Source organism: Mytilus galloprovincialis, chromosome 7 (assembly GCF_965363235.1).
Source record: "Mytilus galloprovincialis chromosome 7, xbMytGall1.hap1.1, whole genome shotgun sequence".
NCBI lineage: Eukaryota > Metazoa > Mollusca > Bivalvia > Mytilida > Mytilidae > Mytilus > Mytilus galloprovincialis.
The window spans coordinates 69,126,472-69,153,044 of NC_134844.1; the positions used below are offsets into that span (position 1 = coordinate 69,126,472).

Below are 26,573 nucleotides of genomic sequence, written 5' to 3' on the forward strand. Positions count from 1 at the left end.
TCAATGTATGCGGAAAAAAATTGCATTAATTGTTTTCCTTATTGCTTACATTTGCCGTCCTACTAACATGTTTACAGGAGTGCCAGGAGAAGACATAATTAGGCGCCATCCCAACAGCGGTCATTTATTTTATACATTGAATCCAGACATAAAAAATATGGCTGATTTACTATGCGGATATATATAGATTTTTAAATTAAAGTGCACATATAATATATATATATATGCAGGTCAGTTTTTGGTCGATGCAGTCAAATAATTTTGTTGTATATAAGTCAGCAAGAGGTATCAAATCTACTGAAATTTTGTTACGTATCAATATTTTGAATAAAAGGAGAACATGCCGACATCCAAAATTAATGCGAACAAAAATTTGTTGTTATTATATTGCAATATTACTGTCCATTGTATTATATATTGAATCCTGGCATAAAAAATATGGCTGATTTACTATGCTGGTATACATGGTATATAGATTTACAAATTAAAGTGCACATATGGTCAGTTTTGGTCAATGCGGTCAAATCATTTTGTTGTACAAGTCAGCATGAGGTATCAAAACTACTGAAATTTTGTTACGTATCAATATTTTGAATAAAAGGAGGACATGCTGGCACCCTAAATTTATGCGAACAAAAATTTGTTGTTCATGTTGTTATTGTATTGCAATATAGCTGTCCATTGTATTATACATTGAATCCTGACATAAAAAAATATGGCTGATTTACTATACTGGTATATAGATTTACAAATTAGAGTGCACATATGGTCAGTTTTGGTCTTGGTCAATGTGGTCAAATTATTTCATTGTACAAGTCAGCATGAGGTATCAAAACTATTGAAATTTTGTTACGTATCAATATTTTGCATATAAGGAGGACATGCTGGCACCCTAAATTTATGCGAAACAAAAATTTGCTGTTATAAGGTGGTTATTGTATTGCAATATTGCAATCGATTGTATTATACACTGAATCCTGACATAAAAATATGGCTGAATTACTATGCGGGTATATATGGTATATAGATTTACAAATTTAAATGCACATATGGTCAGTTTTGGTGGAAGCGCTCAAAATATTTTGTTGTACAAGTCAGCATGAGGTTTAAAAACACATTAATTTTGATACGTATCAATATTTTGAATAAAAGGAGGACATTCTAGCACCCTTAAATTATGCGAACACAAATTTGTTGTTATTGTATTGCAATATTGCTGTCCATTGTATTATACATTGAATCCTAACACAAAAAATATGGCTGATTTACTATAAAGGTATATAACTTTACAAATTAAAGTGTACATATGGTCAGTTTTAGTTGATGCGGTCAAATAGTTTTGTTGTACAAGTCAGCATGGTCAGCATGAGGTATCAAAACTACTGAAATTTTGTTACGTATCAATATTTTGAATTAAAGGAGGACATGCTGGCACCCTAAATTTATGCGAACACAAATTTGTTGTTATTGTATTGCAATATTGCTGTCCATTGTATTATACATTGAATCCTGACATAACAAATATGGCTGATTTACTATGCGGGTATATAGATTTACAAATTAAAGTGCACATTTGGTCAGTTTAAGTTGATGCGGTCAAATAATTTTGACGGACAAGTCAGCATGAGGTATCAAAACTACTGTAATTTTGTTACGTATCAAAATTTTGAATAAAAGGAGGACATATGCTGGCACCCTAAATTTATGCAAACAAAAAATTGTTGTTATTGTATAGCAATATTGTTGTCCATTGTAATAGACATTGAAACCTGACATAACAAATATGGCTGATTTACTATGCTGGTATATAGATTTACAAATTAAAGTGCACATATGGTCAGTTTTAGTTGATGCAGTCAAATAATTTTGTTGTACAAGTCAATATGAGGTATCAAAACTACTGAAATTTTGTTACATATCAATATTTTGAATAAAAGGAGGACATGCTGGCACCCTAAATTTATGTGAACACAAATTTGTTGTTATTGTATTGCAATATTGCTGTCCATTGTATTATACATTGAATCCTGACATAACAAATATGGCTGATTTACTATGCGGGTATATAGATTTACAAATTAAAGTGCACATATGGTCAGTTTAAGTTGATGCGGTCAAATAATTTTGCCGGACAAGTCAGCATGACGTATCAAAACTACTGTAATTTTGTTACGTATCAATATTTTGAATAAAAGGAGGACATATGCTGGCACCCTAAATTCATGCAAACAAAAAATTGTTGTTATTGTATAGCAATATTGTTGTCCATTGTAATATACATTGAATCCTGACATAACAAATATGGCTGATTTACTATGCTGGTATATAGATTTACAAATTAAAGTGCACATATGGTGCACATATGGTCAGTTTTAGTTGATGCAGTCAAATAATTTTGTTGTACAAGTCAATATGAGGTATCAAAACTACTGAAATTTTGTTACGTATCAATATTTTGAATTAAAGGAGGACATGCTGGCACCCTAAATTTATGCAAACACAAATTTGTTGTTATTGTATTGCAATATTGCTGTCCATTGTATTATACATTGAATCCTGACATAACAAATATGGCTGATTTACTATGCAGGTATATAGATTTACAAATTAAAGTGCACATATGGTCAGTTTAAGTTGATACGGTCAAATAATTTTGCCGGACAAGTCAGCATGAGGTATCAAAACTACTGTAATTTTGTTACGTATCAAAATTTTGAATAAAAGGAGGACATGAAGGCACCCTAAATTTATGCAAACAAAAATTTGAAAAAAATTTGCTGATTTAGTATGCTGGTATATAGATTTATGAATAAAAGTGCTCACATGGTCAGTTTTGGTCAACACGGTCAAATAATTTTGTTGCACAAGTCAGCAAGAGGTATCAAAACTACTGAAATTTTGTTACGTATCAATATTTTGAATAAAAGGAGGACATAAGCTGGCAACCTAAATTTATGCAAACAAAAAATTGTTGTTATTGTATAGCAATATTGTTGTCCATTGTAATATACATTGAATCCTGACATAACAAATATGGCTGATTTACTATGCTGGTATATAGATTTACAAATTAAAGTGCACATATGGTCAGTTTTAGTTGATGCAGTCAAATAATTTTGTTGTACAAGTCAATATGAGGTATCAAAACTACTGAAATTTTGTTACGTATCAAAATTTTGAATAAAAGGAGGACATGCTGGCACCCTAAATTTATGCGAACAAAAATTTTAAAAAATATGGCTGATTTACTATGCGGGTATATAGATTTATAAAAAAAAGTGCACACATGGTCAGTTTTGTTCAACACGGTCAAATAATTTTGTTGCACAAGTCAGCACGAGGTATCAAAACTACTGAAATTTTGTTACGTATCAATATTTTGAATAAAAGGAGGACATATGCTGGCACCCTAAATTGATGCAAACAAAAAATTGTTGTTATTGTATAGCAATATTGCTGTCCATTGTAATATACATTGAATCCTGACATAACAAATATGGCTGATTTACTATGCTGGTATATAGATTTACAAATTAAAGTACACATATGGTCAGTTTTAGTTGATGCAGTCAAATAATTTTGTTGTAAAAGTTAGTATGAGGTATCAAAACTACTGAAATTTTGTTATGTATCAAAATTTTGAATAAAAGGAGGACATGCTGGTAACCTAAATTTATGCGAACAAAAATTTGAAAAAATATGGCTGATTTACTATGCAGGTATATAGATTTATAAATAAAAGTGCACACATGGTCAGTTTTGGTCAAAGGGGTCAAATAATTTTGTTGTACAAGTCAGCATGAAGTATTAAAACGTAACTACATTTTTTTATGCATCAATATTTTGAATAAAAGGAGGACATGCTGGCACCCTAAATTTATGCGAACAAAAATTTGTAGTCATGTGTTAAAATGATGCTTTCCTCTAAAAATACGTCCTTTCATAGATATACATATAAATAAAGTGCAAATATGGTTGAATTTGATAGGTATTGGAATATATATTCAGTGTCCGTTATCATTGTAACCAAGGTCGTTTTTTAATTTATAGATTGGCAGATCACAGATAAATTTGTGTTTCAAGCAACGTTTTATGCGAACTTTATTTTCAAATATTTGTATTAAATCCTGTTTATATAACGGAAGTATTAGTTTTACTTTATTTTCGATGTTTATACTACGAAACAAAGATATTAAAAAATATTTTTAAAAAATCGATGTAGAGCGGTCCTGGTTACAAGTTAACTTAGTGTTGAGCAGACCAGTCGAAAGTTAACTTGGGAACAGGTCTGGTTTCGATCGGATTTGTCAAAGCAAAAGTTAACTTATGTTAACTTTGTGGCAGGACTGGTCTCGAAGTTAACTTATGTTAACTTTATGGCAGGACTGGTTTCGAAGTTAACTTATGTTAACTTTACGGCAGGACTGGTTCGAAGTTAACTTATATCAATAGCGGACCTGTTTCGAAGTTAACTTTTTGGCAGACATAAAAACAGTCCTAGGACCAAGTCCGCTTTTCAAGTTAACTAGATTTTGGTCCTAGGATTGGTCAGAGCAGTCCTAAATTTGGTCACAGGTTAACTTTGACCAGTCCAAATGACTGGTTATCAAGTTAACTTGCTGTACAGGTTAGGACTGCACCCATCTGTATATAACTGTTAACGCAATAGAAACTTAACTAGAAAATTATAGAATTGATTTATTGAATACTTGTTCAGTCTGAAAGTTGAAGAAACACACTTCAAATAAAAGTATGTTGACAAGTACTAGTGAAATGCCGAGTTAAATATGAACATCCGATTAAATACTGTGGATTCATTTATTGTTGTGGGTATCAATTTTCGTGGAATTGAAAAAAACTTGCATTTCCGGGATATTTGATTTCGTGGTTTTACAAATCTGTGCACACAAAGCCTATTCAACATTTGAATTTGTGTTTCATATGTACCCTCGAAGGCCACAACAATTGGTATCCAACACACAATAATAAACCAACAGTACGGTTAAACATAGACCAGTAATTGAATGATTTTCTACCTTTGTTTACCATGTTTACTTTGATTGATGATTTTAAAATTTGCAATATTATGTGCTAATGTAAATCGTGATACACTGCAGAAGAAAATACATAAATTAAAAACAAAATCTTAATTCGTTGCACATAAAGGATTATTTATCATGGAAAGTTGGTAATTCTCAACTGATTTATTCAATAATAACATATTTTTACTACGAATCTTTTTCAATTGAAAATTATAAAATATAATTTAAAAAACTAACCATAACATAGTGTGTACCAAACATATTCTAACTCATTGTAATTGAATAACTGTAATGTATGTACTTGCTAGCAGGAGGAACCAGACAAAAACTACGTAATAACTCCCTTATGAATCATATCTATTATTTCAATCTTGGAAACATTGACATAGGTTGAATAAGTCTTATTTTGTAAAGCCATAGACTATTTGTGTCAAGCATTTCTTTTAAATTGGAATACAATGAACTTCAAATCAAGTTGGCATAGACCCATATAGAGGACATTTAAATTAAATCGTATGTCTATTCGGATATATTTTCAAAAAACTGATGACCTTAAACACATCTGATATATATTATACCAAAAATACTGCTTTACTACTTAAATTATAAACACAAGAAATGTAAAGAACACTTAAATAAGTTTGAATGTACGACTTGATTAATTTTCTTCAAAGTTTTGGAAATAGATTAGAACTAGCATATATTTGTACACTGCGTACGAGTTTGTTTAAACAGTTTGTAAAGGGAGGCTAGTATATCAAAGTTGTAGTACGACTGATAAGGTACAGACAGTGCCTTAGGAAAAAACGACTAGAATACAAATAATAGATTTTAACAGACAAAATTGAGACTGGGACTAAAAAACAACAACCCTACCAATGAAAAAAGAGATAATATCAGCTTTATTGGAATGCCTAGATGATCATATACTGCATTGCCTTGGTAAATCCTTAACTAGCAATACGAATAATTTGATAGGTCAAAATTGTTATGACAACTTGTCCTCTCTGATCTTAAATAGACATTTTAACATGTTGAACCGAAGGGGAGTGGGACAGTAAAAATGTTGACAGGGGAAACTTAAACTTTAATACTTGGGATTCTTCGTTGAACGGCTTCCTTATGAGCAGCAACCCTATGACAAAAAAGTTCTATATAAAATACAAATTGTAGAATATCGTATCAACTGGGTGATAATACATATCCCGTATGCATGTTCTGTTGAATTGTTGCTAAATTGAAATGTATGTAAGAATATACATTCTTACATACATTTCGGACTTTATTTGGCCTTTTTAACTTTTTTGATTTCGAGAGTCGTTGATGTTTTTTGTAGACGAAACACGCGTCTGGCGTAATTACAAAATGTAACCCTGGTATCTATGATGATTTCATCTTTTTAATTGTCTTAACTGTTGTCCACTTCTAGGTGTAAGGCATTAGGCAAGACATACTTAATTGAATCCTGTACTATGTTTGAATTTTGATTGGATATAGGCGTACATTATAATCACCAGAATCTAAATTGTTAAGTTAGAGCTAGCTAGGTTAACACCAATATAGCGGAACGTAAAGTTAACAATAGGACTAGTGTTATTCATTCTTTCTTATGAGCTCTTGTATTTTATGAACAATTGAATGTTAACAAGGCGGAAAGAAAATGGACAGTATATAAATATACATGTACAGTGTTGTATATACATTAATATTATACATATTATGAGATTTGTCACGATTTGAAATCAGACAACAACCATAAGATTCGGAGAAACAAGATGGGCATCTTTTAAAAAGAGATAACAATCATACAGAGTCAAACGATTTGAAGGTAAACACAATATGGTCACTGTACGTTCTGTTTCCATAATGAGCAAATTATTGTATCAAACTGTAGTAGGAAACATGCTGTAATTTCATAATTAAAAATCTGTTAAAATAAAGAATGTTTTTAAAGAACTTTCACAACTTCAGTTATCCCAATACGAGTTCTTATTATTGCTATACCAAACACGCAATAACTTCTCAATTTACAGTACTTTATAAGTGTATGATTCCTACAATGTACACTATTTCTTAAAAAAGTGTAAACGTTAATAATTTTGAAGGTCTTAGGTTTATTCTCGACTTCACTATCTATTGAAAGCCTGGTATTAACAGAGCGCGCGCGTCTCTATCTAATCGGTCAATAAGACATTGGCATTGCACAAGGTCATGTTTTTCTTTGACTATTAATGACTTTTTTTATACTAAATTCATTGGATGATGGATGTGTACTAATTGATTATTTAGTCTTAGAAGCATTTCTTAATCAGTTATTAGTTGTTAGTGGCTTTGAACTAGCTGTCAGTAACTGCGAGTACACCCAGATACGTGAGATGTGTCTTTTTATTTTGGGATATACAAGTACCCGGTCACGTCCACTCTATGTTTTTGTCATATGTATTTTTGTTTATCCATCTGAAAAGTTAAGCCTTTTCAACGGATTTTATAGTTCGTTTTTATGTTATACTGTTACACCTATCTCCCAGGTAATGGGAGTTTTAAAATCCAGGTAATATGTTTAACCCCACCACATTCTGTATGAATGAGCCTGTTCCAAGTCCTGTAATTCAGTCTTTGTCGTGCATTGAAGTGTTACATGTTTGTTTTCGTTCGTTCTTTTGAAATTAATTAGGCCGTTTGTTTTCTCGTTTCAATTGTTTGACATTTGTAATTCCGGAACTGTTTACAGCTGATAATGTGGTATGAGCGTGGCGCATGGTTGAAGGTCAAACGGTAACCTATAGTTGTTAATTTTTGTGTCATTTGGTCTCTTGTGGAGAGTTGTCAAATTGGCAATCATACCACATCTTTTTTTTTTTAATATTCTATCGTTTTATTTAGGACCACATAAATATAAATTAAATATTTCTTTAAGCACAATAAAAAAAATAAAAGTTGTAATTATCTAAATCATTTGTACATAAATTTTACATCAACTCCGTCTACAAAACATCTACTTTGAATAAACACAAAATACATATTCACCAGTTAATGACTATCAATGAAATAGTATTATTTACTACCAAGCAAGGCTTATCTGAAACAAAATACTTGTCTAAGTAGTCTTTTTCCGTATATTTTTGAATATGAAGTAACAAATCTGACAAAAACAGAAAAATCCAGATGGCTGCATGTACTCTGTGCGATGATTTAGTTTAATACAATAAAACCTGTTTAGAGTTTGTTTACTAATTTATTTTCTGGTTTAGCGCTAGCCAGACGCTAATGTGATTAACATTTTTGAAATAAATACACATAAACAGTATGTCTTTGGTATCTGTTTTAATTATATATTCAAAAGCAGGCATAGTTAAAGACTCAAAATTATGCAATTCACGTGTCTTGCAGCATGCAGATTGTAACAAAAATAACAGTTTTTGGAGAAGCTCCGCCGCCTAATTTTGAAAAATCTTAAAGCAAATTCAAATAAAACCCCAATAACCCACAATATTTATTTTGATTTTAGATTGTTTGGAAGTCAAATTCGAACTAAACAAAACATACTACACTCTCGACCAGTGAATATGACCAAACAAATAACCATATATTTATGTCATTTAGTTTTGCATATACAATTAATAAATATCCTGTCTGCTGTCTTAGCGGTCGACTGTTCATGTTGTAAGATGATAAAATTAGCTGAACTAAGTTGAATAATGGTTGTCAAAAAAAAATTTACAATCCGCATATCATGGTTCGAAAAATTTCTACAATTAACCTTTTGGACATGAGCAATTTCTTATTATATAAGTAAGCAATGAAAAAATAGATGCAAATGAATCATTTGATGATTAGAAGATTTCCTGTAAACAATAATATTGAAAGCAAGAGTCTTTCAATATTAACTCTTAAATTCAATCAGGAAAATTACACACACCTTCTCATTGACTACACATGCAGATCACATTAAAAGATTTCAAAACATGAGAATACGCATAAGAATAATACCTATTGAAAAACAATTGGTTTCTCTACATAACCCAAAAAATCATTAACATTGCGCATCAAAAAAAGCAAAGGAACAGCACCATCGTTGCCCTTCTTCAAAACACAATCACAATGACGCCTTCATAATTCCTAATATTAGAAATAGAGCGAACATATTATTGTGTCTCCAATCAATCAGTTTTCAATTAAAGCCAACTTCAAATGTTGAATTTCGAAAGGAATCTTCATTTCATCAGTGAAATCAAAGTACGATACATGTGTATCGTCTATCTCTGACGGCACATCACACTTTTCAAGTAAAATGATCAATAAAAAGTCCGATCTTTTCTGTTGTGTTTCTGTAATTATCTTTTTCAACAGACACCATTCTCTTGTCAGAAAGTCTTTGGAAAGAACTAGTATGCTTTTCCGACTTTTCTTTATACCTTCCATGGAAGTCTCCAGCAACGGTGAACAGGAGTCATAATCAATACCAGGAAAACCTAAAACGAATTACAAATATTTTAACAACAAGCTCACTTAATACACATATTCGTTTGTTTCGTTTCTTAATTATGTTAATCAATAAAGATGTGTTTGGATATATCTATTGACAAAAAAATATTCTAGTCATGTGTTTTTTTTTTTTCATTTACTCAAAGAATAAATTATTTATATATCACACTAGTATGGTTTTCCTTACGGCAAATAATTCAGTGATTTTACGGCATATAATTTTGTGATATAATAGCAACACTTTAGGGATTTTTCGCAAAGTAAATGAACATGGCTTTAAAGGAAGGAATAAAAAAAAAACACATATAAGGCACATTGCTAAGAGACAGAAATTGTGGTTAAAAGCATATAGTATATGTACTAATCAAACACCTGATCGGGTGTCAATTTGCAAACAGGGATGATATGTATGGCTACCTATATACGGCATTTAATATATACCATATATCACGACTGCAATCGCACAGCCAAATGGACACTTTGTGTGTAACATTTTTGTTTGCTTGAAAAGAATCCATGTTTCTAGACCAAAAACAGCTTGGTGAGGGTAAAAATTGATTTTTGTAAATACCTTTGTGATTTGAATGGAAATTAAATATACGCTCGATAACATAATACTGTATACATGGTATAGCTACCTGTAAATATCATGTCGCTATCGACCATTGGTGTGCTCAGCTGATGTTTAAGAAAGCATTTAATCCAAACAGTATTAGCTCCACTCGTGATTATACAGAAATCATATCTCCAGTTGTGTTGAACATCCACAGGTTCAGTCTCCATTTGAACACGTTGATACACAATTTCCGGTTTTAAGTCATATTTTACGACTTGAGTGGTAGATATTTTGTACCGACTGTCACAGTTTTGGTCAACTTTTGAGACGCCTTTCTTGATTAAACTAGCTTTTAAACTCTCCGCTATTTCAACCTGCTCTGCCGTGAGTGGGAAGGTTTGCAAGAAAATCAAAAAATCTGAAAGACTTCCTAGATATTCATCCCCATGAACTTTTGGTACTACTTTCTGAAGGAATTCTACGTCCTTTCGTTTTCTAGCTATATATGTTAACGCATGAATAAGCTCGTCATACATATTTGATTCATCTCCCAATCTCAAAATTGAAAATATTAATTGTTGTATATTTCCATTTCCGAACTTATTTGACATCATGAATGCTCTCTTATGCCATTCTGATGAGGTTCTAAATTCTCCTAAATCAAAATAAATTGCCCCAGATGTAAATGCTGTGAAATAAGTTTGACCCTTTGCGTTAAAGCACTGGTAAAGGTAATCTAAGGCTGCATGTAAGTACTCCTTGTTGGAAACGGCTTCTGGTCCATAAAGGTAAAATTTCGGAAATTTAGCAAGTCTTTGACAAATTTCAGCGACGTTACAAACATCCTTTGCGTTCAAATTTAGCCTTATTGAAGTTCTTCCGTCCTCCAACGCCTTCTTTAATACATCTTCACGTCTACCAAGAGAAACGCTTTTCAAAGAGGAGATTTCTAAATAGACTTTCATTCTGGTGGAAAAATCAACCGGCGCAGACAAGGGTTTTGTGATATGGAAGACGATAATTGTCTCTCGGATTTTTCAAGATATTCGATGTTTTTAGTCGTACCGAACTTGTACAATAACCAAGACTAATTCCCTCTCGACTAAGAACAACCTCATTATAGGACAATTCCTTATTAGCACATTGAATAGAAGACAGCGGAGTTCTGAGAATGGCTTGAAATTGTTTATCATTTTCATATGAGCTGTAACTTGGAAAGGCGTCAGAGGGTTTATATGTGGAAATAAGAATATGGCCAATATACGCATATGAACGAGCTCTATATATAGTGAAGCATTCGTTTCCTTTTGGTTAGTTCTCAAGTATTGACCAGAACAGATTTACAGCTGTCTCACTTATGGATGTTGTGCCGCTGGTGGCTTTTTGAATATCAGGCATTCTGCTGCAAGCCATTGCATAGTAAAATTTCCAAATGTAATATTTATCTGTCGGATACGAAGTATTTGAGAGATATTGCAACCCTTTTTCGAACAATTCCACACTCGATTTTTTATCAAAGAAACTGTCATTTGTTTTACAGTTTAGTGCTTGAAACATCAGTCGTCGTGCATCCAGTGTGTGATTTGAGGCTTGACATAGACAATCTTTTTTTTTCTCCTATAGCAGTACTTTGTTCAACTTTTATTAGTTGTACAGATTCTAGTAACCTTTGCTGTGCTTCAATGCCACTTCCGGTGTAATCTTCAAACAAAACAGCATAACCTTGTTCAAGGACACTTATAGCCTTTTCCATGATATCGGATCGCTGCTTTTCAATATTGTCTCTATTCTCTCTTCTAATATCGCAGCCTTTTCTGGTAAGTTGCTGTGTCTATTTAATACTGCAAGGTCAGCTAATGTATTTAAATGATTTTCGTTGTGCCTCAACTTACGTTCAAGATTTTCAATATTGTTCGCTTTGTGTCTACGTTTTTGAGATGAACTATCCACTTCAATAAGCATTAACTCAACAACATCATGAACTATTGGATGTTCTTTTTCTTTTGCATTGTGTAACGCTTTTTTTCGATTATCGATCCACGCGTGATTTGATGTATGCAACATATTTAATTTCATATTGATTAAACCGGGACATATGTCGGTCAATTCTGGTTTCCATGTCTCCATTCCGTTTCCGTTTCAGTTATTAGAAGCAGCAGCTTGTAAAAAGTATTCCTTCTGCCAAAAAGAAATATGCAAGTATTAAAAATATTGTATCAAATTAAAAATGAATGGAAATGCCACTAAATTTTAGTATCTTACTGAAGAGGTAAAAACACGTTTGAAGGTCAATTCATCAATTTAAATGTTATATTCGATGTCGTTGAATTGTTTGAACTTCACAGATCACTGTTGACTAGCGAATGATGGTAACTAAAATCACCCCCACCCAAATATTGCGGAGGGGAATCCCGGTAAGATCTTTCCCTCTTAATTACTTTGTTTTTACAAAATGTGGCTAACATCACTCAGCCGTCGTTTGGTTATTAACATTTGCAAGGAGTCTGTTAAATATTAACATTAAACAGTTGTCCTTACTGAGAAAATTAAACACAATAAAAATGCGTTGATGACGATGGATGATTGTAACTAAAAAAATGGAGGGTGGTAACTGACGATCAAAATAGTTTGGAGATGATGGTAATTTTTATGTACATGTATCATGATGTTTTGTTTCAGTAATACAGTGTTTAACATCACTATACATGAAATGATACACAATAACCCATCTTAATTGAAACTATTATATAGGAGTATAGACCAATACTAGCGCAAGAGACAGAAATGTGTTGGGGAAACAAATTAAAATAATTTATTACCGAATTGAACAAAGCAATAACACGACGGAGCACCTGATTTCACTCACGGTTTTTAGTGGAGTTGTGTTTTTTTTTATATTATCTATAACTGTTAATGTAAATGTACTTTGGTTGTGTGATTCTTTATTTACTCCTTGGTTTTGATTGTTATTGTCTTAAAATGAAACTTTCTTCCATGCAACAATTTTACAAACAGTGTTGTAACTTTATATCCGCATCTCCTCCTTTACCACTAATCAGAACAAAATGAAACTCTCTCAGGTTAGTAGTTGTATGATGCTTTTTTGCACCTCCTATTTTGTTTTTGTTTAAAATCATTTGTTGGGGTTGTTATTGGAAAAACATGGATGTTGCCATTGCCTTAAAATAGGAAGTGCCCATATTGTATAAGCAACTCCTTTTAAACCACTTATTATATTTTATGAAACTTTCCCAGATTCTTAATGATATGCTGTCATTATGCAGCTCCTTTTTTGTTTTGTTCAAAATGAGTATTTTAGTTTTTATTTTGAAAAAAAAAACGAATCCGCCTCTGATACTGATACGTAGCATTCAACTGTTGGTCATAACCAAAGGTCTAAAGAATTTGAAATCAAGTGGATTCAGCATTATCTCGAATGAAATGATAAAATATAGCCAAACGGATTGTATTCCTCTAATAAAAAAATCTTTAATTAAGTATTTTCAAGTAGTATTTACCCAAAATAATGGGGCTAGGAGCCAGGCCTTAATCACCCCTACACAAGTCTGAATCTAAACATGATCCAGCTAACTACTGCGGCTTAACCACTGCAGATAATATAGACAAGTTAATCAATTTATTCATAAATAACAGGTTGACATTTTTTTTAAATCTAGAGAACTAATTTCGAAGCCTCTGTATGCATGCTTTGTATATTTCAAGCGTGCATTTGATTCAGTTCCACACACTTTTTTATAAACTTAAATGTATAGGTGTTGGAACAAAGTTTTATGACATTAAAAATGTATGTATGGTTCGAAACACTGAAGCTTAAAAGCGGCATTGCACCAACTAATATGAAAAGCGTTTTTTTCATTAATTATCCTACTTGCAAACCATGTTTTTGGTGATAATGTTTTCCCAATGTTCTAGTATTAAAACATTTGAGAATTATCTTTTTTTTTATTTCTTTACAGTAAAGGTACAAATTTTCCTCAAGTATATCTTCAAAAAATATATTTTAATGCAAACCAATATTTATTAGGAAATAATAGTTCAACACAAATATTACTAAAAAAGGTAAAAAGGTACAATAAGCGTCAATACTAAGCAAGGCTTATCGTCTAAGTTGTCTTGTCCTTCTGCGTTTTTTATATGACAAATAAATGTTGATACAAGTGGATCAACAAAAATATATAACTAGTTTTCCAGTTATTTAACCAGGACATGCTATATAGTTCGAACATTAAGAAAATGTCATATGTAAAAGAGAGTCACACATACTGTGATATATTGGAACGCATACGTCGAAAATTATCTGTAATTGTGGTTCATAATAACATTGTGTCAAGCAACAGCTAGTTTAAATATACATTACTATTACAAAATTAAGTACTACTGGTGATTTATTTCTATTCGTTGGATACCAAATTTCGTGGAAACAGGGGAACAACGAATTTGAATGTTCAACGAATTACAAACTTTCTAAAGGTATGAATGCAGACTTTGCCAAAGTCACGTAATTCAATATCCACGAAGTTTTCCTCACACTACAAAAATTGGTATCCACGAAAATAAATGAATCAATAGTAATTACAATCAGTTGGAAAGTGAAGCAATCGTTACTATGCAGATAGCTTCACGGGCGTTCATACAACAACTTGTTTGCCAACATGTAATATGGTCATTGCTACTATGTACAGTTAAAGACATTTAAAACGTAATATTAATATACTACTTTGCGCTTAATTACTATAAACTTAATCTTATTCAGTTATGTATTGAATAATAATAAACGAAAACAAATATCAGTAGCATTCACATACCTAGTCATACATTCCTAAAGGGACAGGAAAATGAAAACTGTCAACTGATTTGTTTTCATAAATATGTGTTCAATATTTTTTATTTTCAAACTTCTATGATTAGCATGATTGATCATATTTAGCTGTTGATCATATTTTCATTAAAATAGCTCAAATCTTACAATGTTGCATATTGGACATTAACCAAACGTAAAATAATTGATAAACAGAACTTACGTGACGTTTATTTCCACAAATCAATATGCAGCACTTTAAAAGTTTGTCTTATATATTACTAATTATCAGGCAAAAGTATATATACACCTCTTATCTGACTCAACACAATTTATATACGTTGTAGAGGGAAATACTAAATCAAAAGAAGGAAGCCGGCGTTTTTAGACCTTATCTATTTATGACTTCACTTTGTATTTTCGAAAAATCTGCATTATCTTTTTTTTTTTATTTATAAAACGTCGGTGAGTAATTTATGAAAACAGGGTTTGTTAATTTCATTGGATCATAATGAGCTCAAAAATAAACTCATAAACCTGCAGATTAAATCTGCAAATAAACCTCTGCTGGTAGAGTTCCCTTCATTAATTGTATTATCAGCGAAAAAGGGAGAACTTATGAGTTGATATCAAGTATCAGTGACATGGTCATACTAAGATTTTGAATTGTTTTACACACACAAGACTTTCTCTCCAATAAAAAGATTATTAACGATTGATTTGGCTACATTTTATTTCATTTGGGGCCGCAATGCAACTTCAAATTTAGCCAGCTATATAGCCAAGTGTAATCCTTAATCTTCTACATATCGAAAGGCCTGTACTAAGTCAGGACTTTGACAGTTGTGTGACATATTTAAAAAAAAAAGAGGCAAAACAACAGCGAAGAGATATTCACACTAAATATGACGAAAATATCTGTAATTGTGTTTAATATAAACATTGTGTCAAGTAATTGCAACAGCTGGAAAAACTAAAGATAAGGGTTAACAGTGAAGCTAAGGTTTCAATGCAAATGGCTTCACAGAAAATGACAAAAAACGTGTTTGTGAAAATGTTTGATTGTTATTGATACAAAGTACAGGCACAGACCACCAGAGCATGATATTTTTTTATAAACCGAACGCATTATTTCAAAATACTAAATAAATGACACAAGTGTTATAAATAATAATAAGTACATACCAATATTAGTATTATTTACAAACTTGTTAGCGTTTTGTTATGGTACAAGACCATTAAAAATGTTCAACTGATTTGTTTTTAAAATCAATGTCCAATATGATTTTTTTTTCAAACTTCTATCATTAACCGTTGCTCATTTTTTTTTCATTTGAATAGCTTATATCTTTAGCTTTTACACATTCGACATTAACAAAACGTACAATAATTGATAAACAGAACTTACGTAACGTTTAATTGCATTCATCAATATACAAGACTCTACAAAATTAGTCTTATGTGTTACCAACTACCAGACCAAAGTATATATACACTTCTTATCTGACTCACCACAATATATATACGTAGTAGAGGGAAATACTAAATCAACAGTAGAAAACTAGCGTTTTAAGTTCTTATCTATTTATGACTAGATTTTGTATTTTCGGAAAATCTCAATTACTTTCATTGTAATTCATAAAACGACGTTGATTAATTTGTGTTCAATATCTTTGGGTTTACATGTATTTTTGAAATGAAACCATTAACACGCAGATTAAATTAGAAAGATGCCAGGGAGGAAACTACTAAATCAACATTAAAAAACCGGCGTTTATAGTCCTTATCTATGTATGATTAGACTTTGTATTTTCGGATATTTTTTTAAATTTATTAAACAACGTTTATTCATTTATGGAAACAGGGTTTGTCAATATCGTTGGGTTTACAAGTTTTTTTTTAAAATAAAACCATTAACACGCAGATTAAATCAGAAGGGTGCCACTGCTGGTAGAGTTTTCCTATCCGATGCTATCATCAGCCCAGTAGTCAGAACTTGTGTTGACATGAAATATTATTGACATAATCTAACTAAGATTTTAAATTGTTCGACAAACATATAATAGACTTTCTTTCCCAAGAATAGATAACCTACAAATTGTTTTGCAAAATCCTCCGTTATTTTTATTCCGCACTTCATTTTCAAAATGTATATGACTGTGGTACATGTAAGCAAGAAAACCATAATGAATCTTTAATTCTCAATATAAGTTAATGCCCGTATTGATCAGAATTCTGAGAGATATTTTCCTTTTTAGCTTTGAAAATTTAAATTAACAGTACTGTCACAATAAAGAAATGGAATTAAATACAATACGAAGAGTGTAATTGCAACTTATACACTAAGATTTTTTTTTTATTTGGTAGAAACAAACATTTCGCCTAGTCTGTACATATGCATTTGCCGTTTACGATTTTTGCATTTTATGAAAGAAAACTTATGTCTCGACAGAATTATAAGACTATCATTTTCAACAAATAATATGAAAAGTTTATTTTCAATATTTATTGTCAACTTATAGCAAACAACATTTTTTTTTTAATTCAATTAATTGTTTTGCGGGATTAATCGTAGTTTTCAAAGTGAAAGCCAAAATGAATTAGGAAAAAATAAAATAACAAAAATAAGGAACATCAAAAGAAAGGCAAAATGTGATTTCCTTATAAAATGTCAAAATGAATCATTGAACCACATCAAACAAACAGAAAACAACTGACATGCATGTAATCTTTTCATTCTTTTTTTTTAATTAATTTTCTTTTTTTGGATGGAGGCGGGAGGGGAGCGTCATTGAATATTTACAAATGTGCATTTGAGAAATACAAGTTAGTTTTTTGTAGTTTTGCATTGTATTTACCTTTTTTTACATGCAAAAGAAAAGTATGGAAAGATTTTAGAGCGTTTGATAAAGATTGTACATTTACTCATAAATATCTATAATACTAGAATAACGAGGTCCAATTTGTCAGCCGTATTCGGGTAAAAACGACAAATCAAAGAATTCACCTGTATATATAGCTAATATAGGACAATGGTGTAGATTGAAAATGACACCACTTCAGACCCTTTTGTTTTCCACATAATTAATATTGCCAATAATAAGCAAGTTCCGGGTCGAATCCGATACCGATACCAATAGTATATTCATCTGTTACCTATTACCTTATCTGTACGTTCCACATCTGACAGGCGCACCACCAAACGGTGTATTTAGGATTTTGCTGTATACACGGGTCATAATCACAGGGTTGACACTACTAAAATCAATCATTGTCAAATTGTTCCCTATGGTAGTATTTCAATCAGTAAGACTTTCTATAAAGATAACAATACGAATTCTAAAAGTCTGGACTTAAAATAAGGCATATAGGTACAGTTTTCAATTTGTTAGCGGGCATGACGTAAAATAGCGAATAAAAAAATTCAACTTTATTTATAACTAATATAGGACAATGGTTTAAAAAATACTCCATCCAGGACCTTTTGTTTTCCAAATAATTATTATTACCAATAATTGATAAGTTCCAGGTCGACGGGTTCAAGGCTTACGCAAAGTTATATACTTTAAATTTAAATTCAGTCACGGACCCGCGATATCACGGGTGTGTTCTAGTCTTTTTTATAATTCAGACGTTTGAGATTTTAATCGAATTTAATTGTATTGTCCTTAAAACGGTATATGATTTACATTGCATATGCATTTCGAAACGGAATGTAGAAGTGACCATAATGACATAAAAAAAATAAGAAAGAAAGAAAAATCAATGTAACACTAGACAGAAAACTACCAAATTGAACAACACAGACCGCACGTTTATTGAATTCATAGACAAGATTTGAATCTGTCTTCACGCTTCAGATATGCCTTGTAAGTTCCTCATTTTTCATTGGATTATCATATGGTTGTCCAAAGTTTGTGGAAACGTAAAAACAACGTAAAGAAGTCAAACAATGTAACCACTGTGATCTTGTTGATGCACGAAATAATCATTTTTGTTAACGGTCATTAAAGACAAATAGGTATATTTCAAATGACTATTATATCAATTCTATCACGTTTATTGCACCATGATAACAACTGACCATGATGTTTCGTTGGTGATGCTTGTGGACAAACGTATTTAAACATCCAGAGCTTATTAGAAAAATAAAAAGTTGATAACCAGAAAGGACAAATTGTTTAGCCAAGTCGGGTAATTAATCAATTAGTTGGCTCAATATGTTGAAACGATGAAAAATAATATATTATTGGTGATGCTTGAGGACAAACGTCTTAAAACCCCTAAACTTGCTAAAAATTGAAGTGTTTGAAATCGTAAAGGACACACATGATAGATAGATTCGGGCAAACAATCGCAAAGTTAATTAAACATGTTGTAAATATTGTCCTCGTTATACAGATAAGCACAGGCTTGTTACACAGATGGTTGCAGTTTTGGTAAATGTTCAAGAAATACACATTGTATATCACGTGAACTTCAATGTTATGAATTTGATTTCCAGAAAGCAACAACCTACTTTCATGTCTGTACGTTGTTATCATAAACTAGTGTTCGAATTACGTATCTATGTTAAGTGTTAATAATGATAACATGTTGATATATGGTTTTTTTCTTAATATATAAATAACATTAATACAAATGCGTTGTCAAAAATTGACACGTACTTCATGCAGTACTGATAATAAAACACCTGAAATAAACATAAAAGGTTATGTCATGACTTTAATGTAATGCAAATCAAGGTTTACCCAATCTTTCAAACGATAAGGGGGACATTTATCTAATATTAAGTCATCAAAAAGTTGCATAGCTTTATTTGATTTGTTTTAGCTATATGAACAATATATTACGTCGTTTATTTATCAAGGACACAAATTGGTTACACTATTCGTCCTGAAGGAGGAAATAATACAGATTATGGGTGAACATGTAAAATACAGTGGTTTCATTTTCCACGCCATTATATCTCATGTATTCAAATATTTGAAATTGGTTAAACTTGTACGACATTTTATTTACTACATGTAAGTAACGAAAACATATTTTTATCGTTTGAATTATTTTTATTGGTTACTTCGGACCTTGTATAGCTGATTATGCGGTAATTGCTTTGCGCACTGTTGAAGGCCGTACCGTGACCCTGTTTTTTGTGTTATTTGGTCGTTTGTGGAAAGTTGTCTTTTTGGCAATCATACCACATCTTCGTTTTTATGAAACAAAGAAATAGAAATAAAAACAGTTACTTTAACAATGTTGAAAGATATTTTGACTACAATCTGTCACATTATGTTTGAAAGTTCTAATTTTCTACTTTTACAATCCATAATTCACATTTGAGTATTTCTTTTTAATCTAACTATTTTGGATTTGGACTTCATATTTTTCGTAATATAAAATCTATTCATTTTGATATTATGTTGCTTTATAAGTTAACTTGATATAAAACTTGAACGTACAAATAGGTAAATCTTTCACATGCTGATTTTTACGACAAGTTAGTGTATACATATCTTTTACCTTGACCTTTTTTCTTAAAACCTTTGATACCCAAAAACTTTATTTTTTAATTTAAATTTACTTTAATTTCTTAAGATTAAAAGTCACATCAGCATATTTTAGTTTTAATTGATACTACATTTTTGTTTTTAATTTGAGAAACTAGAACATTGTTTGAATATTTTAATTACTTGAAATAAAGTGATCATTAAGCATGACCGAAAGGTTATGTAAAATATAGCTTGGAATTCACTTTTTGTTCGGTGCAATTTACTGTCCCTCTGGTATCTTTCGTCAATCTTTTACATTCAGCATGTTCAAATGTAATTGCATTACTGTTATCACACATGTTTAAGATTGATTTGGAAGCAGTCACCGAAACAATTCGGGACTTAATATATGATATGCATTATGACGGGTTAGATCTTCCATTAAAACCTTTGGTGGGTTTTACAATCAAGATTGGCTTGACATCAAATAAGCTTGATGTACGGTATTGCTTACCATAATTGAAAAAAAAGACCGAAATAACAGGTCAAATCTAACATAGATTGCACTTTTTGTTCCGTGGAATTTATATTTAGATTTAATTTAACTATATGTATCGCACCCGTCAGATTTTAACTTTGTGGCAGTCATTAAAAAACTGAGTACTAAACCTTTGATAAACATAACGACGGTTGAGAGCCGCCATTTAAACCCTTGGTGGGTTTAACAATCAAGATTGGCTTGTAATCAATTGAGCTTGATGTACGGTTTTGCATACCATCAACGAAAAAAGCCCGAAAAAAAAATCAAATATAGTAAAGTTTACATATTTTGTTCGGTGGAATCTACATTAAGATAAAATTGCATCACATGTATCACACACGTCAGAGATTAACTTAGTAGCAATCGTGAAAACAACTCGGGACTAAACCTATGATAAGCATATTGACGGGTTAAAACAGTACTCTGGTTTATTCATGACTTTATCTCTATCAAATATGTATTGACTGCCTAGTTTGAGTCTTTTAGAAGACGCTAATTAATCATTGATTACTAAACATTCCCGCACAGCTTGTAACTTTTTGTCTTTTTTAATTATTGTGCTTTCAATCACGTTACAATTATAATATTTTATCAATAAAAAAGTAAATAGACGTGTGTTTCCCCCCCCCTTATTACCACCCTGTTTACAAGAGTCTTTATAACGTGAATGTAAGCAGTTATATGTAACAATGTCATAATGAACAAAACCAATAACCTGTAGACAGCCATATGAGGCCCGTTATGAAAAAAAAAATGGATCAATCTTTAAAAAAAGAAGCTAACGATCTGATATATTATATTAGTTTACCTGAAAACGATTATACAATAGAGATGAGTCAACATATGCTATTTAATATCAGACTCCTGACTTAAATAGATCTCAGCTGGTTTCCACACTTAAAAACGTTGTTTTCACCTAAACTTTTTAGTTTCATTTTTATATTGTTATTTCAAAAAGTTGATAGACAGCTGTCTGCATGAATCAATGAAGAGTTACAGTTAGGAGATAGAACTTACAAACAAATAATATCATTTTAATTAAATAAATCGTCAATAGTTTTAAATTAAATTGCGTAGTATGTTGTTGTTTATGGATAGACGATCGTTATGGATTGCTTTCATTCATTATCTATATCTTTTCATTTATGTTCCGATATATTTGTAACTATACACCGCTTTCTCTAAAAACAAAGCTATGGTCGCTGTCTTTTGTTCGAGGGTCGTAGATGAAGCAGACAAACCACATTTGGCCTGTCTTTCCATTCCAGTTTAAAAAAAGTAGAATAAGGTAATGTCATAAACAGTTGTTTTTTTATGAAATTTACACACACATATATATGCAACACAAACCACACCAACAACTGTTGGGTAAAGTTAAGTATTATATGTTTATATGCTACTATCATGTCCTTGTATTACATTGAATCATACAGTTTATTTCTAGATGATACGTTAGAGAACCAAACGTCTTTAATGCACCAACAAAATTGTAGAAAAAAGTACAACAAAATAAAAATAAACTGTCCTAGTTCATGACATAGTTATACAATGTTATATTGAATAAATATTTGTAAAAATCACGTAAAGGATTCACATTACGATTTATCGTCATATAATTGTCGTTTTTATTAATTTGAATGGATACAATTTAATCATAAGAATAGATAAATGAACATCTAATATCGTCCATTGTTGCTATGTTTTTGCTTGTTTATATGATTATTAAAAGTTCAATTCATCTTTCTCTCAAATTTATTGTGAAAATTCAATCCGACTGAAAATGAAATGTACGACGACAAATTTTATTCAAATTATACTACAAAGAAGACAAGAACTTTATTCCGATACAATAGATTGATTGTATGATTGATTGGAACATATTCGTATACATACTAAAATGTGTTGTATATTCAACTTTTCATATATGAATTCAAGTCACTAGCGTAGTTATAGACGTTAAAGCATCAAAACAATTGCTTGTATAATGTAGGATATAATGAATGCAAACATTGAATCACAATCGACACCGTGTATCATATCATCAGTTATTAAACTGAAAGCAAAGCCAGTTTCAAATTATGAATTTCCATAGGGATGTTCTTCTCGTCAGTGAAATCAAAGCACATTAAATGTTCAGAATCTATTTCTGGTGGCACATCACAATTCTTCAGTAAAATAACTAATAGAATGACCTGTCTTCTCTGTAGCGTTTCTGTAACTATTGACTTCAGTACGTTCCATTCTTTGGTCAGAAAGTTATTTGAAAGAACCAGTATGACCTTTCGACTTTTATTGATGCCATTAATGGTTGTCTCCAATAACGTCGAACAGGATTCATAATTGATAACGTCAGGACAAGCTAAAACGAGTAGCAAATACACAAATAAGTATCAAACATTCATTATATGGTATCGGAAATGTTCCTTATGTCGGAACTAAGCTTTGCTATGTGATTGTGTTTGTTTATAGTGACTTTCCCTCTTTTAAAAAATGCGTATATAACAAAATGACAAAGTAAATATGGCTAGCCTACTTAAAATTAGTTTAACCGTTTGTTGGTTTGATCATACCTATGAATCACAATAACCCTTTCAGAAAAAACAAAAATATTTTTTGAATTAAAATTTCAAATAATATATATAGTTATCAAAGGTACCAGGATTTTAATGTAATACGACAGACGCGTTTCGTATACATAAAACACATCAGTGACGTTCAAATCAAGATGTTTAGAAAACCAAACAAGTTCAAAGTTTAAGAGCGTTGAGGACCCAAGATTTCAAAAAATAAGCCAAATAAAAAAAAAAAAAAAAAAATATGCTATTGATTTTAAACATTTGAATTTAATTAAGTTTTAATATACCTGTAAATGTCCTATCATTATAAAGCATGTTAGTGCTCAACTGCTGCCGAAGAAAACATTCAATCCAACCGGAATTTTCATAACTCATGATAGCGAAAAAGTCATAATCAAAGTCCAGGTGATCACTCGCTGGCTCAATTACTGGGTGAGGGAAGCTTAAGGTTCTCCATTCATATTCTATGTTTCTTGTAGACGGTGTGAACTGGTATTTTCTAAACTGTCGGACTGAAATAAGGGTTCTCTTTGATAAAACATTCCTCAGATACTCTGCTATTTCAACCTGTTTTGTTGTTAGCGGACATGTTTTTAAAAAGTCAAGAAATCTCAAAAGCTTGCCAAGATATTCCTTCCACATACTGTTTGGTACTAAAGTATTAATAAATTCTAAATCTTGCAGTTTGCTTGCAATAAATGTTAATGCATTGATAAACTCTATATAAACAGATTTTGACTCTTCTAATCTCAGAATACAAAGGCACAATTTTTTTACATTACTAATTGCACGTTTGTAATCTGAGAGCAGGAATGCTCTTTTATGCCATTCTAGGGCGGTTCGAAATTTTCCCATGTCAAAATGAATAGTTCCAATTGCGAATGCTTGGGTATACGTTTGACCCTTTGCGCAGATATATTGATTGAGGTAATCAAGAGCTATATGAAGGTACTCTTTGTTTGTTACAGCTTTTGGTCTCATAGGAAGCATTTCGGAAATTTCGCAAGTCGTTGACAAATTTCAGCAACTTTACATACATCCTTTCCTTTCAAATTTACAAGTATTGCTGCTTTTCCGTCTTCCAATGCCTTCTGTAAAAAATCATATCTACTCACATTAGAAATATTTTTCAAGATTGACATTTCAAAGTAGACGTTCATTCGTACGGAAAAGTTGAGACGGTCCATACGAGAGTTTAGTGATAGTGATAAGGATAGTGCTATGTCCGCCTCAGTAAGATATTTAAGTTTTTGATTTTCCGTTGTGTCACGTCTAAACTTACACAAAAAAGTAAGCTTTTTCCTTTACGATTAAGAACAATCTCATCGCGTGCATGTTCATCATTTGCATAATCAAAAGCAGACAGCGGATCATTCATAAGAACTTGGAATCTTTCATCATTTGATAATGCACTACGCTTTAAATCTCCCTGTTTGACTTCCTTGCGGGTCACGAGTCTGTGACCAATGCAAGCATATGCACGTGCCCTATAGACGGCATAGCTTTTATCATCTTTAAGTAAATTTCCAAGAACTGACAGATACAATTCACATGCTGTGATATCGTTAGTACTTGAAATGAGCGTCACACTATTGCAAGCTCGTGCAAAATAATATTTCCATATGTAAACATGTTCTTGGGGATATGCAGTATTTTCAAGGTGGTCTATCCCTTTTTTGAACAGCATCATGCTTGATTTTTTTCCATAACAAACATCGTCTTTAATTTTACAGTTGAGTGAACGATACACCATTTGTTGTGCAATGATTGTGTGTTTCGAGGCCCGGCAAAGAAGGTCGTGTTTCTTCCCAACAGATATATGCTTTTCTAACTGCATACGTTGCAAGGAATCAGCCAATTTGTGCTGAGCTTCAAATTCGTTTTGGGATAATTCGTCACACAAGACAGCATAACCTTGTTCAAGAACGCACACTGCTTTTTCTTTAATATCATTTGGATCATTGCTTTTCAATATTGCATTAGTTGTCTCATATAGCGCCACAGCTTTGTCTTCTGCATTTATAGTTCTGTACAATACTGCAAGGTCAGCTAATGTATTCAAGTGCTTTGGGTTTGTTTTGATATTTTGTTCAAGTTTTTCAATATTTTGAGCTATGCGCCGGCGGTTTTGTAATGGATTATCCAGTAATGTTAACATTAAATCAATAGCAGCATGGACTATTTGATGTTCTTCCTGTTTTGCAGCAAGTAAAGCTATTTTTTTATGTTCAATTTGCACATGGTCTGCAATGTACATCAAGTTTAATTTCATCGAGAAAAGACCAGGATTTATATCTTTAAATTCGGGTTCTACTCCATGTTTCCCTATTTCATGTTTCGAATTTCTTTTAGGGATAGACATTTTTTATAAAACTATTATATCTGTAAAAAAAGAATTTGTTATTTTAAAAATCAAAAGAGACAACAGTAGCTTTCTGTTAATAAACTGTACACATCTTGCTGCAGTTGCATAATAAACACGTGGCAATTGTTTACAAATACTTTCTACATTTACACGTGATCATGTTATAGGCGATTTTTGATTGGATGAAGCAAGTTTCGACTGCAACAAATAAAAATTCTTACCTTGTGTCTCTGTAATTTTATCTCAATCTGCCAAGGGTGTAGAGAACGGGAATGGATCGTAACCCTTGACTAGCGAAGATGTAGAAGTACATTGTCAGGTTTAGTAATGTTAACATGAAATTAAATGTGGATAACACAGTACCTTGATTATGCAAAAAATAAAACTGAAACTATCGTTGAATGTGTTGTGATATACATAGACATGTAAATGTCACATGTGTTGTAATTGTCAGTATACATTTTGTCAATGTTGTTTTGAAATTTATATTTGGTTAAATTGTGATGTATTCTATGTTTCTAAAAAAAAAAACATAAAAAACAACCAGACTTACATCTATCAACTATAAGAATAGCAGAAGTTTTTAAAAAAGAAAAAAAAAAAGCGAGACCTACGTAGAATTCAAACGATTTTTGGTCATTTGGTAAAGGACGTCCAATTTGAATATTTTTGCAAATCCAGTATATGTGTGAATTTTCTG

General features: G+C 31.5%; 3 protein-coding genes across 3 annotated transcripts; all 3 read right to left on the bottom strand.

Moving 5' to 3' along the window:
• Positions 1-8,351: 8,351 nt before the first annotated feature.
• Positions 8,352-11,059, bottom strand: LOC143083549 (uncharacterized). Its single transcript, XM_076259811.1, has 2 exons — positions 10,166-11,059; positions 8,352-9,514 (listed from the first exon to the last, which is right to left on the bottom strand). The coding sequence occupies exons 1-2, from the start codon at positions 11,046-11,048 to the stop codon at positions 9,207-9,209; spliced, it is 1,191 nt and encodes a 396-aa protein (XP_076115926.1). The 5' UTR covers positions 11,049-11,059; the 3' UTR covers positions 8,352-9,206.
• An 11,474-nt stretch (positions 11,060-22,533) lies between these two features.
• On the bottom strand, positions 22,534-24,485 carry LOC143083551 (uncharacterized). The gene is made up of 2 exons (XM_076259813.1): positions 23,796-24,485; positions 22,534-23,291 (listed from the first exon to the last, which is right to left on the bottom strand). Exons 1-2 carry the CDS (start codon positions 24,361-24,363, stop codon positions 22,981-22,983), a joined length of 879 nt encoding a protein of 292 aa, XP_076115928.1. The 5' UTR covers positions 24,364-24,485; the 3' UTR covers positions 22,534-22,980.
• Positions 24,486-24,590: 105 nt separating this feature from the next.
• Positions 24,591-25,888, bottom strand: LOC143083550 (uncharacterized). Its single transcript, XM_076259812.1, has one exon. It carries the CDS (start codon positions 25,868-25,870, stop codon positions 24,728-24,730), a length of 1,143 nt encoding a protein of 380 aa, XP_076115927.1. The 5' UTR covers positions 25,871-25,888; the 3' UTR covers positions 24,591-24,727.
• Positions 25,889-26,573: the final 685 nt, after the last annotated feature.

Coding starts and splice junctions, on each gene's coding strand:
- LOC143083549 (XM_076259811.1), bottom strand. CDS start 11,048: ATGAAAGTCTATTTAGAAATCTCCTCTTTGAAAAGCGTTTCTCTTGGT. Junction 9,515..10,165: donor TAGCGACATGATATTTACAG/GTAGCTATACCA, acceptor AATTCGTTTTAG/GTTTTCCTGGTATTGATTAT.
- LOC143083551 (XM_076259813.1), bottom strand. CDS start 24,363: ATGGGAAAATTTCGAACCGCCCTAGAATGGCATAAAAGAGCATTCCTG. Junction 23,292..23,795: donor TAATGATAGGACATTTACAG/GTATATTAAAAC, acceptor TACTCGTTTTAG/CTTGTCCTGACGTTATCAAT.
- LOC143083550 (XM_076259812.1), bottom strand. CDS start 25,870: ATGTCTATCCCTAAAAGAAATTCGAAACATGAAATAGGGAAACATGGA.